We start from the raw sequence: 19,558 nt of genomic DNA on the forward strand, positions 1-19,558 counted from the left end.
AATAATTTCAAACAAAATTCTCTAACTTGTGCGTTTTATTTCAAAATGATGAAATTTTAATACAGACGATTTTGTAATATCATACGTATGGAAGTTCTAGTATTTGGTAAGGAATTAGTTAAAATTTATAACTGGTGTTTGATAACAATATTATTACACGAATAAAATAAATTATTACACTAATGAGAAATGACCACATGGCTGTTTAAAGTTTAAATGTGTCTCCACCATCCGTAATCAAAGAACTCCTGGGGCACCAAAAATATAGTCACCTTGAGTAATCTGTTTATCTTAAATCGTGAATAATTTGTAGTACGTAGATATATTTATTAATTATTCTATTATTATCCATTTTCGAGAAACAAGGTCAGTCGATAATAGATCATCAACTCAGCTTTATTTATAATTGTTGTAAAATAATCTATGCATATTTCCGGTTTTATCGACGAAATTACAGAAATTACATAGTTGTCAAATACGTAATGGTTTTAACATAATATTTAATAACAATTATTATTATTATAACATTAAATGCGACAATTATAATAATTGTTTTTATTTTGAGTAAACGAAATAGTGCTAGCGATTCAAATAAAAATAAATCGTAGGTTTATTGTAATTAAATAATTCAAGTATTTTATCTTAACTTTTTTTATAATTGGTACAGATTAAAATAGGAATAAATTAATTTATTTAACGAGCGATAATTATATTGTGATATTAATTATTTTTATTATTTGCATATTTGACCTATCTATTAAAAAAAAAGTCTACCCATATTGATAGTGGAGGTAAAAAGTGAGGATATTTAGAGAACAACTATGTTACTATACGATTATGTTTATTAAATTTAAAAAATAAATAAATGTTACGATAGTATTTATTTAAACCATGTACTGCTATTATTATGAATAATACTAACATGATAGTTAGCAACTTTTAAAGCATAAAGTGAACGAAAATGGTCATTGATGACTTTCGTACGTTAATAAAAGAAAAATTAAATTAGTTACATTGCGTATACTATTATATATTATCTGTGTCTCAGAGTGTAAACAAGCGAAAAAGGGCCTTATTCGATTCAGAACTATAACATAAGATATGAGTTGGGAATGACAACATATTATGATATCGTTTGGTTTGGCATAAATTATACATATTGGTCATGGCTATATAGTAGAATATAATGTATAATATCATGAACATGAATGAGATTTGTGACACTATTAAACGGTTATGGGCAATGAATAAGTATCAAGAGATTATGATAAAATAACAAATAACAAAATAAATAACGTGCTACATTGTTATCATTAATAATAATTAGTGGAAATTTAAATAATAGTTTTCTCTCTCATTATCCGTTCACATACACTATTCACCGATCCGCAAGCGCAAATATTACACAATAATTATTACAAAATCATTCCGTTAGTAGCCGTAATAGATTTGATCGGCGTCTGTCGTCCGAGTGTAATATACATGTAAGATTGTTGTTTCTCTACGACGATTGTTTCTTCAAAATGGTAAGTAATTATTATATTTTTTTTCACTGATAGTTATTATATAATAAAAATATAATATACAGTTGATTGTTTATTAGATCTAAATTATTTGTAATGTAAATATATAAAATATTATTTACAAATTGAAATTAAATTTATATAATAAAAATCATATAGCTCACAATGAGAGATAAAATATAAAAATACATGATATTCTAATTTATTTCAAATCAAGGCATAAGTAAATATTGTATAAGTCTATGTATTATTTAATTTATAAAAACAATAGTTTATTTTATTAGGAATCTGTTGGTAACAAAGGAGATTGTTATTGAAAACTACTACTGATAATTATTATTATTATACAGTTATAACTGTTTAATATGAATTAAATTAAAATACAATGCAGTTTATACGTACATTTATGTTAAATATTGGATTTTTAATGAATTGTTATTATTAGGGCCCTAATAATGAATTTTAACCCCAAACATGTTTTTAAAAAAATTCCAAATTATTATTTGAATTTTTTGTTTTATTATTATCTACATTTTATTTTATTCCAAAACCCCTAAAAATATCAAAATTTTTAAAGGATGCGTTGGTGATGGTTTTGAGTGTTAATTGATGAAAAATATCACTTTTAAAGTTGAATTATTTACCTATTCTAAGTAAACCAAACTTTATAACTAAGTTCTTAATTGTTAAATTGCGAGCATTGCATTGAATAATGATATAAACATGATTATAACAATCGACAAAATGATACATTTTTGGAATAAAATTTCTTGAGTCATCATTTTGAATAACTAATTAAATTTTATCTAAAAACCCATACAATGTATAAATATGTTCTAAAAATTAGAAAAAATTATCTAAATATTCAAATAAATGTTCTAAAAACACCAACACTGTTGTATTAAATGGATTTTGTATTCAAATCCGGTCTCTAGTTATTATTTATAAGCATTAAAAATGTTGGTTAGTAGAGTGTTGAGTGTTGACTATTGAAATATAGTGTAAATCCACCGTCATTCAGTTCTCATAAATTTAATTTTAAACTTGTATTCTGAATTCTGTATTGCAAAAATTAATGTGCGTTTGTTAGGGCTCCTTAATCTATGTAATATCATATCCATTTATCACCAAATTTTACTTACATATTATTTGAGTGTTTATGGCGCTGTATTTTAACTTTTAGGTATTTGGTTAATTTTATTCCAGGTAATATTAGATTTTATAACACATACAGCTGGCGTTGTACAGTATTATAATATTAAAACACTATGCGTTTTTATGCTACATTTATCACAGTGACATAAAGTTTCTCGTGTACTAATTTAATTTTAATTGTTATTGCTATAATACTATTTTGTATACTTAAAACATAATTTCTTGTACAGATAAAGTTAATTAAATGTTTGGGTTATTATTATAACTAGAAGTTTGAGTAGGTACCAACCTAATTTATAACCTTCTATATATTTTGTATAATAATTTGTTTACTAAGGATTGTTTGAAAAAACTTTTTTAAACTTTTTATCTGAACTGTATAATATATAAATAAAAGGTTCAACCCTATATAGATATTTCTGTGATTTCGTACTCATTGATTTTATTCAAATTTTAATGTTCATACCAGTCAGAGCCGTTTTATCAATTAACTTAGTTACAATTAAATGTGTGTCATTATCTTTTGGCCAATTTTGATAAAAATAAAATTGGGACGGATATTTCTGTCATTAATTTGAACAAAATTTCGTAAAAAATAATTCACTCTTTACATGCATCAATTAAAAATATAATGTAGGTACTCATCAAAGGGTTAAACTATTTGATGTCAAATAAATTTAAATCGGTTGTTGTACGATTTATAGATCTTGATCGGGTTCCAGACAGCCGTCTACGTAATGTATATTGCAGTGTTCATCGTGTCATTAGTTGGCAACGGCCTGGTATGCTATGTGGTTATGTCCTCAACGCAAATGCAATCAGCTACTAACATGTTTATCGTGAATATGGCTATCGGTGATTTGGTCATGACGTTTTTTTGTGTTCCGTTCCCATTTGCCACTTCGTTCCTATTGCAGTATTGGTCGCTTGAAAACTACTTATGTCAAACTTTTACTTTCGGCAAAATTGTTGCCGTGATGGTAAGTTACATTTGCGGTGGGGAGAGATAAATATAGGCATTATATTATAAAGAATTTAATCAGGGATATATTTATAATTTTTTAAAGAAATATAGAGGCCATAATAAATTATACAATACTTATATTGTGATAATACACATATAACAGTTAAATACCTGTTAACTGTGTCAATAACATATAGGCAGGTGATTTTATTGAGTAGCATAAACATTTGTGTAATTTAATGAAAAAAAAAAATAATTTGTTATTTCATATTATTTTTGATTTTTATAAGTGTTTTTCAACAGAAACATTTTAGTAGTCTTAAGAACTTGCTTTATCAGTTATTTCAGTATAATTTAATTCATTAGGATAACATAAATAGTACTGCGATTTTCTAATCATTGCGAGCTTAGTTTAATTATAGCAACAAATTGTAATTATTTCAACTACGGTTTAATATGAAATCAATACAAAGTCTCCATCAGCTCGAAATCATCATGAAAATATGTAGTTTCAAAGCGTATAGCATTAACTACAGATTTCTAACAATTCTAACTGTGTATTCTTGTTATATTTATTTTATGCGTATGCACTGAGTACTAATACGGCGCATTGTATTAGCAAAATAAGTACATTACTGCATTGGGGAACATTTAAAATCATTTTTATATAGTATCTAATTTGTAATAAAATACTTATGTTTGAATCTTCTTTTTTTTATTTTTTTTTTCAATAGCACTTATAAAATTAATTTTTTTTTGACCATTTGTACATTATTGTCAGCATTTTTAATAGGCTGAAATGATATGTTTATAATACAGTCGTTATGTACAGGCAATCGCGTAAGTGTGAAATGTTGTTTTCAAAACTAAGTAAACAAATAAAAATATAAACGATTGGATTGTTTACGAAAATATTGAAAACGTTTTAAGAAATACGATAATAGACCGATATAAAATGTTTTAATGCATATTGGTTTATTAAAATGTCGTAAATTATTATCACAATCATACTTATAGATTTTGAATTTTAACATCATGAATTATACTGTTGTGTTTCGCATAGGTCAGTGCGTATACATTGGTAGCCATCAGCGTTAACAGGTATATAGCAATTATCTGGCCACTGAAACAAAGAACTAGAAAACACCAGGCTAAGTACATAATAGCAGTAGTTTGGATAATGTCTGTCATTACATCGTTTCCTTTTTTACTCGCTACTTCGTTGGATCAGGTAATTTATTTTTATTTTTAGATAATTTTTTGTTTATTTATTACATTTTTTTTTCTAGAATGCAAATATGAATGTAATTTATAATGTAAAATTTAATTTATTCAAATTAGTTATGAAAATAATATTTAATATGTCAATTTTCAAGGATATCTTTAATTTACCTCCTAATATTTCTAATTTAATAAGAGCTTTATCGTTTTGATTTTAAGTATTAATGCTGTTAATTGGTTTCTGACGTACAATTTAAAACGTGGTTGATGTTTAAAATGAAATCGAAATCAACAAACCTAAACACGAGTATTAAATACGAATTAATTATATTATAAATATATACTCGTACAAAATTTTAAAATAATAATGCAGAAAATATTAAATAATTTTTAAGTATTTATAAATTAATAAATTAAAAGTAATCTGTATTTTGATAATTTATTATTCATAGCAAAACTTAAGGTTATAATGGTTATAACTATAAAAATATATTTAAATTCAATACTGCTCATTTCAAATCACCGTTGTACAATTCTTGACATTGTAAAATTTAACTGTTTTACTGTTATGAAATGTTCAGTTCAATCAAAATTAAATCACGTAAAGGTCTTAAAAGATGATGACTGTTAGGAAACCAATTTGTATTGCGAATTCTGAAAAGTAATTAGTAATTTTCGTTAATAAATTAAAACAATATTCTTTTTCTACGCATAATATTTGTATATGAGTATAACGATGAAATAATTATTTAAAATTAAATTTAAAAGAATTTCTTACGTTTATGTTGTACATAAGTTTTTACATAAGCTTTAATTTAAATACATGTCTATAATTTTATGTTGTAGTAGCATTCAAGTATCAATTTTATATTTTTATGTATCTAATACATTTATTTACCTTACTATAGTTGGTTTTATTACTTGTTAGAAGTTTGACATTTACTTCTGTACTGATAAGTGGTCGAGTGAATATATTCGGCGATTCTTTAATGCAGCATTATTTGTACTGCAATGCTGTATTCCATTTGCCGTTTTATTGTTTACTAATATTCATATTGGTATTGTTGTGTGGGGTAAACTACCTCCCGGTGAGGCACAAAACTCCAGAGATATTAAAATGGCAAAGTCAATAAGAAAAGTAACATTTTACAAATATTATGATCGTAATATATGTCAACATTTTTTTAAAAATTTTTTATAGATGATAAAAATGATGGCAACAGTGGTCATAGCATTCATCGTTTGTTGGTTGCCATATGATATTCTTTTGGTAAGTGCTTATTATTTTATTACTTTTATTAAAAATAATTTCGAAAACAAGTTATTGCACCACTTTAACGATATATAAATCAATTTTAAAATTAAAACAATAAATTATGAAAATTCATTTACCTCCAAACATGTGAAAGTTATGTATGAAAGTTAATTCAAGTAGGTTGTGTTTTAATCATATATCAATGCTTCAAGGAATATTTTATGCTATACGCCCGAAGAAATTTCTATATCTACTAATTGTATTAATGCTGTAAAGTCTTAAATTTAATTAAAAGAAATATTTAATAAAAAAAAACGTTTCAAAAAATTTAATTCAAATATACATAAATTACATAAATACAGAAAAGTCAAGAATTTTGCTCTTCAATAAATCATGTAAATGATATGTAAAATAACAACATAATTTACTGAGTAATTATAAATAGGTTGAAAAATTATCATTATCAATGTAAAGTTTTATCATACCTAAAAATATTTAAAAGATTAAAATTTTGAGGATAATTTTTTTTACGTATAGTAGCTACTTCAACAATAGTAGGTATTTGTATTTTTTTGACTATTTAAAATTTATCGATCGATTTTTTCGATTTAACTATGCGCTATTTGCGTTCGGTTATAATATAATTAATATACTTACTTTCGAGCGATTTGTTTGTTGTCGAATAAACTGTGACAATCGGCGATGACTATACGATAACCTGAACCATCATAAATTATAGTAGATCGTCTAAAAAGTTTAGATCTATATTATTATCGTGAATGTTTTTGATATACTTAAGTACCATGTTCACAGTATTAATTGTCTATCTTAACCACGGTCTCAAAAGTCTATAATTTTTTACGAATTGTCTCCCGAAGTCCCGGCTGTTAGGCTGTTATAATTATTTGGCTCTTGATAAATCCTAAAATCTTATCGTAATTAAAAAGGGTCTAGAAATAATTGCCTACCAATGGTAGGTGATAAATGATTAAGGTGATTTAGATAAAACACCTGAAATAGAATTTACTGCTTAAGATTATTCGCGGACATTTGTAACAGTTAAGTTGTAATTTATATTTCCTGAACATTGATATACGAATAAACATTAAATATATATTTATTAGTGTGATGGTAAGGAAATCAACGCTGGACAGGAAATTTGTTTGAAGTTGTTGGGTTATCAACGCATAGTTTAAATAACCGTTCTTAACGTCGAATTAAACGTACAGCTTACTCGGGCGAATTTTATTTCCCCGCATTTTTATATACCTTTGAATAATAACATTACAAACCATCTGAAGATCATTGCGGGGAGAAACTGTAGTGTGTGTATGTGCACTTAGTTTTTTTTTTTTTATAAATTTGCGTTATATCCTCTTCGAATACGGTGCCGATTGTTTGGCATCTTTTCCTCGCGAAACACCGACTCCGCCCCTAACGTGTTCAAAGCAGATTTTTAGCTTTTCGTTTCTATCCTCCTTTCATTCTCGGTACTCAGTCACCCACACCATCTCGCCCGGTCACAACCGCTCACCGCGCCGCACGCCGCTCGCGGTATAATGTACACATCTCTTGCAGACGACCTCTGCTGTACTTTTTAAACGCGCGCACGGCGTTCTCGCCGAACGTCACGTCGTCGTCATTTTAAATCTTAAACAATATTTAAATCGAAAAGCAAATCGAACGAGGACGGGAAGCGATTCGCAAACTCTAGGCAGGCAAATCACACTGCTGTGTTATGTACGTATATTATCATCATTATGGTGTCCCGTGCTCTCCGCACAATGTCGCAGGTGTTGAGGGCGTACGGGATGTCGCTGCGCGCCTGGAGCAACCAGCCGTACGTGTGGTTCGCGTTCCACTGGCTGGCCATATCGCACACGTGTTACAACCCGCTGATCTACTTCTGCATGAACACCAGGTACCGGGCAGGTTTCGTGTCGGCGCTGCGCAGCGTGCCCGGACTTGGGTACACTCGGGCCCGGCGGCACGTCGACGAGCCGACCGACACCGGGCGGCTGCGGATGCCGTCCGTGGTTTCCGTGTGACCGTTTCGCGGGCCGCGCGTCTGCGTCTCCGATATTTGTCCACCAATACTGCCCGCCCGCAACACATCACGACGTCGCACGTGTCTCCCGAAAACCTACCGAAACTACGTCCGGTGAAAACGATATTATATCATGTGCTATTATGTATAACAATATAGGTAATATTATGTATGGCGACGAGAGTGTCGTATGTATAATATACATAACACGCGGTTTGTACCTGCTGCACCAACGCTCAAATCTGACAAAATCCGTTTGTGCTGTACACTTTTTTTTCTTTTTTTAATTTTTTTATATTTTGTTTTATAAAATTATATAATATGTAACGAACACGAGATGGAAATAATAGTGTATATACTTAAGAAGTGTTTAAAGTGCTCTTGTAAGATCGTCATATTTATTGATAATACGATAACAGTTAGTTGTAATTGAATTTTATTATAAAATTTATTTAATACGTAAACCACATTATCAACACTCCATTCGTTTATTCGCGTGCACTTGGCGTGACGACGCGAGTGCCAATTGAAGGGTCCGGTGCAATAACAAGGTATCTCCACTTTTTTTCGAAATGCATGTTTTAACATATTCTAATAGTGGAAAAATTTGTCTACATTTCGGTGCAATAACGATATATCTCCGACTATTAAATACGCTAATATCATACAAAAGGAGATATCTGGTTTTAAATGTTCTGGGCAAGAACCAGGTATCTCCGGAGATACCTTGTTTATGCTCAGAAAGATGGCAACACTGTACTTTAAGCATTTTCTGGGCAAGAACCGGATATCTCCGGAGATACCTTGTTTATGCTCCGATAATGCTTCTATTTATTTATTATGTGCTCATTAATAGGTACTAATATGCTCATGATTATATTCTAAAATGAAATATCCTACCAAAGTAATTTTGTTAAGTATTTTTTTAGTCGTAAAGGATATCAAAGCTACATTAATGAATGCATAGACCAAAGTTTTACTTATATTTTGGGTCAAAAAACCAGGTATCTCCTTAAAACACATAGTTACTCAATTTAATCATTATAAAAGGTTGTGATAGGTTGGATGATTTTGATTATAGGTATAAATTACACATTATAAATGTTTTTTGAGATTATTCAATACATATGATGAAAGAGTTTCTGAGATAAAAAAAAAACAAAAAACATGGATTTTAATTTTGGGGCAAGAACCCATATATCTCCACTAAATTAAACTTGAATTAATTAATTAAAATTATTCAAATTTATTTAAAAGTAATAAGGCTTTATGGAATGTTATATATACATCCAAAGCATAAAAATCAGTTTTGGAAACAGTAACATGATGAAAGGTGGGTCAGTAAAAACATTTTTTATGTCTCCTGAACAATTTCAAAAAGTGGAGATACCTTGTTATTGCACCGGACCCTTCAATTATTGTTGTCGGGGTCTTTTTTAAGTGCTCCAGAGTGTCGATACGACTCTTTTTATACTATTGTTTTTTATTTTGTTTTAAATAAACATTTTGTCAATTTAGCATTATATTATATATTTAGTATTATAATGTAACATAATGAATATTATTGTTTGGCGGAATGCTTTTGGTTTGCAGCCGACCATATTTTATTATATTATTAATTTGTCAATATAATAGAACGACGTAGTGTCTGATGGTGTGATTTGATTTGTCTGGTAGGTATATAATATTAGTTCTCTCTCTGCTCGAGTATAGGGCTGTTATTTGGCATACCTGCCCTATCCAAGGATATAATATTATATCGAATCGAGTGAATGCAAAATAGATCTTTGAACTATACATGCAGCACATTATGTTTGGCATTTATAAGATCCAAGGATTATAATATAATCTGTTATGTTAAAAGCATGTATAGCCATACAGGTTACTATGGTTACAATACTAGTAAGTAGTAAAACTTGTGATTAAATGAACATGTATATTATTCAGAGTTCTATAGTACTGATATAGGTACATTATGTTGTATAGTATTTTGCTTTGTAAAAAAAAATAGTTATGCATTTTAGTGCTGTTCGAAATGTTTATTTGAGATGATTGTATTAGGTTATAAACATATAACAATAAAAACAGCTAATAATAATAGTTATTCTTGATTTAATTGTCTAACCACCGTACTCTCAAAGTTAATAATTAGTATTTAATTAATTTAGATGACGCTTTTCACTTGATGTGAGGTTTTATTATTGTATACGTGCTTATTGTTTCACGTCAGTATCTTTTAGACCTTATATCAATGATAGATAATAATTTTCTAGCACAGTTAGTCTCAAGATTTCATTGGCCATAATATCCTAGCGCAGTTGGTAAGACGTCAACATTTACAAGAAAAGTTTAGTACAGCATTTGTCGGAAATACTTTTATTTAGATTAAAAAATAATCATAAAATAATTCACTTGGTTTGTGTTATATTTTTATGGATAGTCATCATTTATTCGTGTATAACCGTAAAGCACACATTCCTACTGAATTCTTCACAGAAGAAAGACCCATATGTAGGAATTATATGTTTTTATTTTTTAAAGTTATTTACACATTTAATTAAGTAGATAGTAGATACTTAGATTGAAATAAAAAAAATCAATGAACATCATATGCTTTACATATAAAAAAAAGACAACACTGAGTCCTATCACTAATGTTCATGGTTACACTATTATCTACATACAATTATTAAACTTTAATAAATCATAAAGTATATCACTCATCTCTTATTAAATAATTAATGAAATGAAAGACTTTTATTTCATATATTAATGTATAAGATGTTCTATATTGAGAAGAACATTTTTCATGGTCATAAAAACTGATTGTCTAAATCCCATTTGGATAAAAACTATTAAAAGTAGTAGTAAAAATTTACAATCGTTAACACAGTCAGATCTAAACAAAAGTACCTAATAATGTTATTTATATATGTATAATTATTGTAGATATAGGTTATTTATTAGTTTTTTATTACTTATTAGTAATTATATTCTAAATTGTACAAATTAATATTACTAGACATTTTTTTGAGACAAAATTGTCTCCGATTGAATCAGAACTTGCACAAAAAAAAATCTGATGGAGGAGAGGCGGTTTGTGTATCAACATATTTTTGACTTCAAATACTATGTTAACCAACTAGAAAAAAATAACTAGAGCAATAATGACGAATGAAATTCGAAAGTAATTTTTTACTGTAAATCAAATTTATATTAAGTAAGCTTAAAAACTAAAAACTAATATATTATTATACATTTATCAATTAGGTGTAGAATTTGTTAAAACTTATAGTAAAAAATATAACTAATAATTTTAATGTAATTCGATGAAGTTTTTATATTTTATAAGTATATAAATTTAAGTACTTAATATGGATTTATGTACAGTTGTTTATAATAAAAAATGAAACATTATTTTGATAAATAACTATCTACTGTTGGTAAATATTTTTTAAGGAAAGATTTTATAGTTTCGAATGGATTTTTCGGTACTCTAAAATATGCTATACTAAATTTCGTTTTTACAATGTTGTTGATATCCATAAATTGCATGATAATCTTATTTTAAAATAATACCACACTTAAACTATTCAAGTTTAATTCGTTTTCTTTTATTTCCCTTGATAAATTGAAATAAAAAGTAAAAACTTAAATTATTTAATTATGGCTCACAAATAATTAATTTTTAAGTGGTAGATATTACTTACATATTTCGTCATACCTAGTACCTACTACTTGCTTCCATGGATGACAGATACGTGATTGATTGGTAGCTGGTAGTAAACGAAGGTTCGGAATACGAAAAAATGTTTATTAGTTTGTATTAACAGTTTAAAAAATAGATATTGGATATTTTCAATTTAAATTAATTTACATCTTAAGTCAATTGCTCACTGATATTGGAACTATTCATATTTTTTAATTCAAATGCTTTTTTTTTTTAATGGAGATTATGAAAAAAATTTTTATTTCCATTCTAAGTTAATTTTAGTTTGTAACTAAAGCAAATAGATAGTTTTGTCAAATAATTTTGACGGGAAAATATTAGTTGTCTCTTGAAGTCCAAAAGTTGAATAATTTTTATACGAATTGCCTCCCGATTATATATTAATTACCACCCGATGTACTCTAAATTTTTTCGTAAACAAAAAGGGTCTAATACTAGTTGCTAATGGGCAAGTAATAAATGTAAAAGTGGTTTCAAACATTTTCAAACATCGTGTATCAATATAAGTTTATAATTTTAAAGTCGTAATTTATGACTTTTGTTATATTTGATATGTGATTCGATTAAAACTATACGACCAAACATATTGTAATAATAATATTATACTCTAGATAATATACTCTTTTATGTAATGATTAAGATATAATTCAAATAAAACTTGAGCCAGACTATAGTAAATTTATAACGTTATCGTAAGTGATTGGGTATCATTTAGTTGATTTCCATCACTCATTCTCGTTGTACAACTTTATTTTTATTATAAAGCAATTTTAAATTTTTGAACTAGTTTTTAGAATACATCAAAATTAAGTGCAAAACATGATTAGTGAAAAGGGAAAATGTGTAAAAATAATTAAAGGTTTTAAATGTAGTTTTAAAATCAATTATTCGTCAACAAAGAATGGCAGAACTGTATGACAAAAATATGTAAACATTTTTATAAGTAGATGGAAATTACAAAGTAATATTTAACGAAAGTAAGTTGAACTATAATAATTATGTACTATCATCTAAATATGTACTTAATAGATAAGAAATTAGTATAACCTTTTAAAGAGTAAAACAGTTACTGAAATATTAATATGTAAAAGGCCTTCAAAATAATTGCATAAAGAATTAAGACAGGATAAAGTAGATACTATTATAACTATATCGATGTAAATATATAAAAAAATGTACATTGAACATGTTGTTCAATTTTTCCAAACTTACCTATCACGAGAAATGAAGACGAAAATGAACAATTTTTATTATACAATGATTTAGAAAGTGGAACTGTTTTATTTTCTAACAAAACTAATTTAGAATTCCTCGCGAAAATCGATACTTTATAAATAGATGGAATATTCCAATATTGCACCAAAAATTTTAATATATTATTTACTATTTATGGATTAATAAAATATAATTATTACATAGCTCTACTTTTTTTTTTATTAAAAGATAAATGTGAACAAACATTTATTTAATGTATTAAGTGCGATGTGCTTAAACATGGATTGTAATTTTTAGCCAAACATACTTTATATTAATTTTGAAAAAGTCATACACAATTTTATAAGATGTATATGGAAAAATATTTCTATAAAAGGATATTGATTTCACCTTGGCCCAGCTTGGTGACGTAAAATTCTGTCACTTGGATTAGCTTCGCAATACTCTTTAATAGCTATTTTGAGTCTCTGCATACTAATATATATATATATATATATATATAATAAATATTTAATAAATGTGTGTGTGTATATATATATTGCATATATGTATACAAATTTATTAAAATATTGAGAATAATCTAGATCGTGATTGAGATTGTATTATAAAAGTCAAATAAGCCTAAACCATATGCACGATTACAAACTAGAAACAAAATAATTTTAATTAATACTCAAAAAAAAAAGTTGAATGAAAAATTTATATCAAATTTTGAGTACCTACAAATAAACCTAAGCAATGTTATAAATAATTTGTTTAACATTATATTACCATATATTTATTTTGTTTTATTGACTAATAATTATAAGTAGGTATTACCACCTCTGTTATGTATTGACTTTTTATTATAAAAATATGATTTTTTTTTTTTTTATTGTTTTTTATGTAATTGTGTATCTATATTATTTGTATAAATGTTTATAAAATATATACCTAAGGCTGATATTTTTAATAATAATAAAATATTAAATAATTTAAAAAAAAAAAAAAAAAATTAAATAATTTTAAAAACAATTATTGTAAATAATTGATATGTGATTCGATATGATTTTATCTTCCAGATAGGTAATACTATAGTAGAATAATAAACTAATAGCAATTATGATGTTATTGTAATCTTAATTTTTATAGTTATAAAACAGGAGTGTACTTATATGTGTATTATAGTGAAGTTTATGAACCACTACTTAATTCTATGCGAGAGTTTGACAGCCCAAGTATCGAAAATCATTAGTCATTACTATGACGGGGTGTCATCCCCCCACCATATATCTCATTCTCCTCCGGTCATAAATCAAATGAATTTATTTACTTTAGAATGAGAAATAAAAGTAAAAATAATACAAATTTTAATTTTATGTATAATGATATAAATTTCAATTATCTCATTATATTAGAAGTTAAAACATTGTAAATTGTGATTATTACTTTCACGAGTCGTAAAAATACACATAGATACGTTGATATTAAAATGTATGAGTTTTTTTCTGTAATGAAATGTTTTTAAAAGTCATTTGATTTGTCATTAATCGTTTAATTTACTTTTCTAGTCAAGTTAATACTTATCACAAGTTGTATGTTCCAGCGGTTTTTGATTTTTTGAAGTCATAGTAAGTATTACACAGTGTTAACACGGCACCTACTGTACAACGGAACGTTAATTGCTTACCTACTTTTTAAAATTTAATTTTAATATGAGTAGAAAGTGATAATAATGAAATGGCATAGTTTCGGAAAAGTGACTAGAAAAACATTAATTTTTAATTGTGATTGGCAGAAGAGTAGGTAGTAGTAGAAGGTGGTATTTAAAATCCATCCTTATTTGTCATATTTGAGTATACACTCACACTTTTAGTGTTTACACATAAATAGTTTTATGGAACGTTTTTGCTGTAATATTGGAGACAATTTTTTAAATAGTAAACTTTTTTAATAATTATATTTTAACTGTATTTATTATCGTTGTTTTTTATATTCAAACAAAATTTTTAATCAATATATTATGCTACGCAGTTTTAAAAATACATACATTCCATCAGATTACGTAGCATAAAACTCAAGTGATGTCACATATGAGGGAAATATGCGATGTATCTAACGTACAATAAGCTTAATTAATTTAACGTAGTCGGTATAATAATTATATAGACTAGAAAATTGTTGGTTGGTTGTTTATTTTTTTTTTGAAAAAGATCAGAGGAATAAAATGGATTTGGATGTTTTAAAGTGTAGGTTTTAGGAAAAAAAATTACAATGCCATTATATTCTGTACAGTGATTAAACAGGTTTTTTATTTCTTCACATGTTATACATTTTCAAAATAACATATCCCTTTCAATACAACCGTAGTTTTTAATTATTAAAATAATATAGGAGTATTTTTTAGGTTTTCATGTAAATATACAAAACTATGACTGGTCCATAACTATAATTGTTGTGGTAAACATAAAATATGTTTTTACAAATATAATATTATAGTACATTATTTTTTAAAGAAAAAGCAACACTACGCATAAAGTTAAATTTTAATATCACCTTGCCCTGTTTGTTTTGAACCAATTTAACCATTGCACAATAACGATACAATTTATATAGATAGCATATAAGTCATACGACCGATACTTTTTGATTTGTATAAGAAAAAATAACATCACAAAATACATGTTGGATGAAAAAATGCATTTCGCGTTAACAGTAAAAATAATGATCATAATAGTAATAACAAGTAACAACTATTGAATCCAAAAACCACACACTTAAGATAAAATACAGTACAAAACCATTATATTTTTAGTAGATTAAAACTGCACACTTTTTTTATTAAGGTTGTTGTATCCAAAAACCTCAGACTTTATAATTAATTTATAATTTGGCAAAATTGATATATTTTTAAAATATAAAATTTATTATTTATAACTCATAATTATTGAAATAAATAAAAACCGTACAATATGACAAATTTACTATAGGTAATTAATGTGCCGGACTTAAAAAAATAAAAATGAAAAATACCTTTAAAATATATGGAAAAATATGGGTTTTAAATACTTAATGTTTTTTATTGATAGGCACAGAAGTACAACTTACTAATTTACTACTAATCGCAAATGAAACGCGACCTCTGCCCTGATTTTATTCATAATTATTATCGTGTTATGTTATCTGATAATATACGGTCTGTAGATTAAAAAAAGGGTGATTTATTTTAAGTTTTTATCCAACTAAAAGTATATAAAATATTTCTGTTCTCAGGCAGATTTTTAGTATTATAGGGGTACGATTGCCGTTTCTGGTATTATTTAAAGAGGTTGAACCTTTAATCCGAGAAAAATGAAAAAATGAAAACGAATGATTAATAAGTGTGTACCCGCCTACATTGGATTGCTATTTCGTTTTGTCGACGTCAGTGTTTTAAATCCACATTACTACTTCTGAAATATTTAATTTGTGTTTTAAATGTATGTTTGAATAGGTACTTACGAGAATAATGAAAAAAAGTGGAGATTTTCATTAATTTCATATAAAAACAGTTGCATATTTTATCTTTTTTTTTTTAATTTCAATTAATACAATTTACAATAGAAATCATGTTCACGTTGAAAATTAACTTTGGATGGACTCGTTTAAGCTAAAATCAGGTAAAATTGTCTAAGTTCTGTGGTTTTATATATTATCATAAACTGGAAATTAATGAGCATTTATTTTACAATTTTGCAGACACATTTATGGTTGGTTGCTCTAAAAAATCAGCGATTTGAAAATGATAAATGATTAACAAACCGCTATTTCAAGGGAGGAGGGGGCTGTCTGTAACCGTGGTAACTTTCTGCACGTCCGTTCTTCTCATACACCTGTATGATTTCCAAGTGCCGCCTGGTGTAGGCCGAACAGACCAGCATTAAGTGTACACAAAGTGTGCGGTTCATGTTTGTCGGTTGTCCGCCGGTGCGCCGTACCCGAGTCGGAATCAAAAGGCGCAGCCGGCGAAACCGCGCAGCGACAACACGCCGTTTTCGGATGTCTGGCCGTCGTCGATGATGCCGGATGAACGGTTCCGGCGCTCAGAGTCTTTCCTCGTGCCAGTTCTGGCGGCTTCGGCCGTACGTCGCGGGTCGCCCGTTGAACGACTTGAGCCGCGACTTGACCGACACGAATGACGACGTCGTGTTGATCCGGTGCAGGCCTTCCGCCTGACTGGGGTCGTTGTGGCTGTTGTAGTGGTGCGACTGGTGCTGTGTGGCCCGCAAGTAGCCGCCCAAGCACCGGCCGAACCCGGGCACGTTGCGCAGCACGGCCGCGAAACCGGCCCGGTACCGGGTGTTCATCCAGCAGTAGATCAGCGGGTTGTAGCACGTGTGCGACATGGCCAGCCAGTGGAACAGGAACCAGACGTACGGAAGGCTGCTCCACGTGCTCAGCGAAGGTTCGTGGTCCCACAGGATCTGTATTACACACACATACACACACACATACAAACACCACATACAAGTGTTGGTGATTAATTTATCGCTTAGATCATACTGCACGTTAACTTGTTTTAGTTATCGTTTATGGCCGGGGGCGGGCTACATTGTCGACGATGACGTATGGCCACACCATCGTTTATTATTGTTATCGTTGTATTATTATATACGTCTCGTCACCACAACACTTGTGTTATTATATTATTTTTTTTATAAAAATGTTTTTATCTTTAATACTTCAGAAAAAAACAAAAAACAAATATATCAAAATGCTATGGCAACCGTCTGATATAACTGGATTATCACTATATTCTTTGAGAAGCTTCAGTAGATACATAAAAATGAAAATAAAAGTAGTAGCATGCTATTGGATACATTTCCTCTGCAAGAAAATCGAGAAATTATAGATATGTTTTCGGGTACCTATAAACCATAAACCGTAAATGAATTCGTGGTTGCGAGTAGATTTTAAATTAATGTTACGATCACTGCCAACAATGATGGATTTTTAGTCGCTATAGTAACAGATTTCAATAAATAACGTTACGCGAAATCTGTTACAGTCGGGGAAAAAAAGTTGTACCCATCTCAAAAACATATCTATGTCAAAGTTGTCAACAATTTGTTATTTGTAAATTATTTATAGGTATAGAAATGATTATTGATAGTTGAAGTAATACTAGTATTATAAATCATATATATATTAATAAATATTATTTTTGTAATTCCCATTATTATTAATAATTAGTATTGTATAACATTTAATAGGTTAAGGATTATTTGTTTTTATAAAGTTTGTATACATTGTATTAATCAATAGTTTTTAGAGACTTGTCTAACAAAGATAATATTATTCATAGCGATTGTCGATAGACTATTAACGATGTAGTTTAATATTAACATAACATACAACGTAAATAACTCTATACTGCTAAAACAAATAAATTATAATAATAATAAGTATTTTATTACTATTTTGTGTTTCGTAAATACCTTTTTAACATAACCTTCAATAGTTATCAATAACTATAAATAGTACTCGGATTTTTACTAAAGAAAATTATAATATCTACATAATTTATATAATAAAAATTATACGTTATAATGTAACACAAAAAAAATATAAAATACTTTTGGGAATTTTCGTAATTATATAATTATCAATGTGATAATTTTGTTGAAATTAGAAATTAAAAGTCAATTGTAACATTTGTCTCATTATTAATTTATAGTAAAAACATTATAATTAATATAATTTATTATTGAACACAATTTATTGTTATCTCTGTATATACGGGTTGATTATTCACTCTTTATTTACCATTGGTTGCTACAGGAAGATTATAATATGTAATAACGGTGCCTTTTCATTATTGCATGAGATTTTTTTTAAGTACGAATTCACTTAATGGAACTGTTGGTATTTTGTGCACCTACTGGTTTAAAAAAATTACTAGTATGTTTGGTAATTATTTGGAATATCACGAGTACTAGTAACAAACAGATACTGCTATCACTTACCAAGTATATATTAGTATATTCTGATTATAGCTAGTTAGTAAATTGTTTTATTTTAATGTTTACTTGAACATTGTTACGCTTATTTGATTAAGTAAATAGTTTCCAAATAACTTGTATAGTTTTATATGAATAAATTATGACTAATCACCGAGATCTAAAACAATGAAAATAGTGTTTTAAGTCTCGATTTTCAATATATTCTCTAATTTTATCTTTAACGATCAAACAAATAAAATTCAATAATTAATATATTATAAAAAAAGGCTGTTCGTTGCACGATTATAAGATATTATATTGATTATAAACGCGAGGAAGTAAGGTATATCAACCAAAAAATGTTATAAAAATATATAAGTTTTATTAATGTTTAAACTAGATTTCATATTGTCTGGTTAAGTACTAAGTTTGGTTTATTATTAAGTTTATTATTATTATTTTACAGCCTTAGAAAGCGAGTTGAAGTA

General features: G+C 27.7%; 2 protein-coding genes across 3 annotated transcripts in view; one reads left to right on the forward strand and one right to left on the reverse strand.

The window, feature by feature from the left end:
* The first annotated feature begins 1,392 nt into the window (after positions 1–1,392).
* Positions 1,393–9,685, forward strand: LOC112598772 (RYamide receptor-like). Of its 2 annotated transcripts, XM_025345377.1 has the most exons (6): positions 1,393–1,526; positions 3,383–3,658; positions 4,706–4,873; positions 5,792–6,001; positions 6,065–6,133; positions 7,912–9,685. In XM_025345377.1, the coding sequence occupies exons 1-6, from the start codon at positions 1,524–1,526 to the stop codon at positions 8,164–8,166; spliced, it is 981 nt and encodes a 326-aa protein (XP_025201162.1). In that variant the 5' UTR covers positions 1,393–1,523; the 3' UTR covers positions 8,167–9,685. The 2 variants fall into 2 exon arrangements, with proteins under 2 accessions (XP_025201162.1, XP_025201171.1); XM_025345386.1 differs by lacking the exon at positions 5,792–6,001.
* A 6,929-nt stretch (positions 9,686–16,614) lies between these two features.
* The window catches only part of LOC112594706 (RYamide receptor), a 105,036-nt gene continuing 102,092 nt past the window's right edge, over positions 16,615–19,558 (reverse strand). Inside the window, exon 7 of the mRNA XM_025339661.1 lies at positions 16,615–17,552. Within this exon, the coding sequence (XP_025195446.1) occupies positions 17,172–17,552 (381 nt within the window). The 3' untranslated portion in view covers positions 16,615–17,171. The remainder of the gene's footprint in view (positions 17,553–19,558) is intronic.

Source organism: Melanaphis sacchari, unplaced genomic scaffold (assembly GCF_002803265.2).
Source record: "Melanaphis sacchari strain LSU unplaced genomic scaffold, SCAv2.0 Contig0_pilon_pilon, whole genome shotgun sequence".
In the NCBI taxonomy this organism is placed as follows: domain Eukaryota; kingdom Metazoa; phylum Arthropoda; class Insecta; order Hemiptera; family Aphididae; genus Melanaphis; species Melanaphis sacchari.

What these genes read in the sequence shown, in the direction of transcription:
- LOC112598772 (XM_025345377.1), top strand. An exon ending in TCGCTACTTCGTTGGATCAG is followed by an intron (nt 4,874 to 5,791) that starts GTAATTTATTTT and finishes ATTACTTGTTAG; the next exon opens with AAGTTTGACATTTACTTCTG. An exon ending in TGGCAAAGTCAATAAGAAAA is followed by an intron (nt 6,002 to 6,064) that starts GTAACATTTTAC and finishes AATTTTTTATAG; the next exon opens with ATGATAAAAATGATGGCAAC.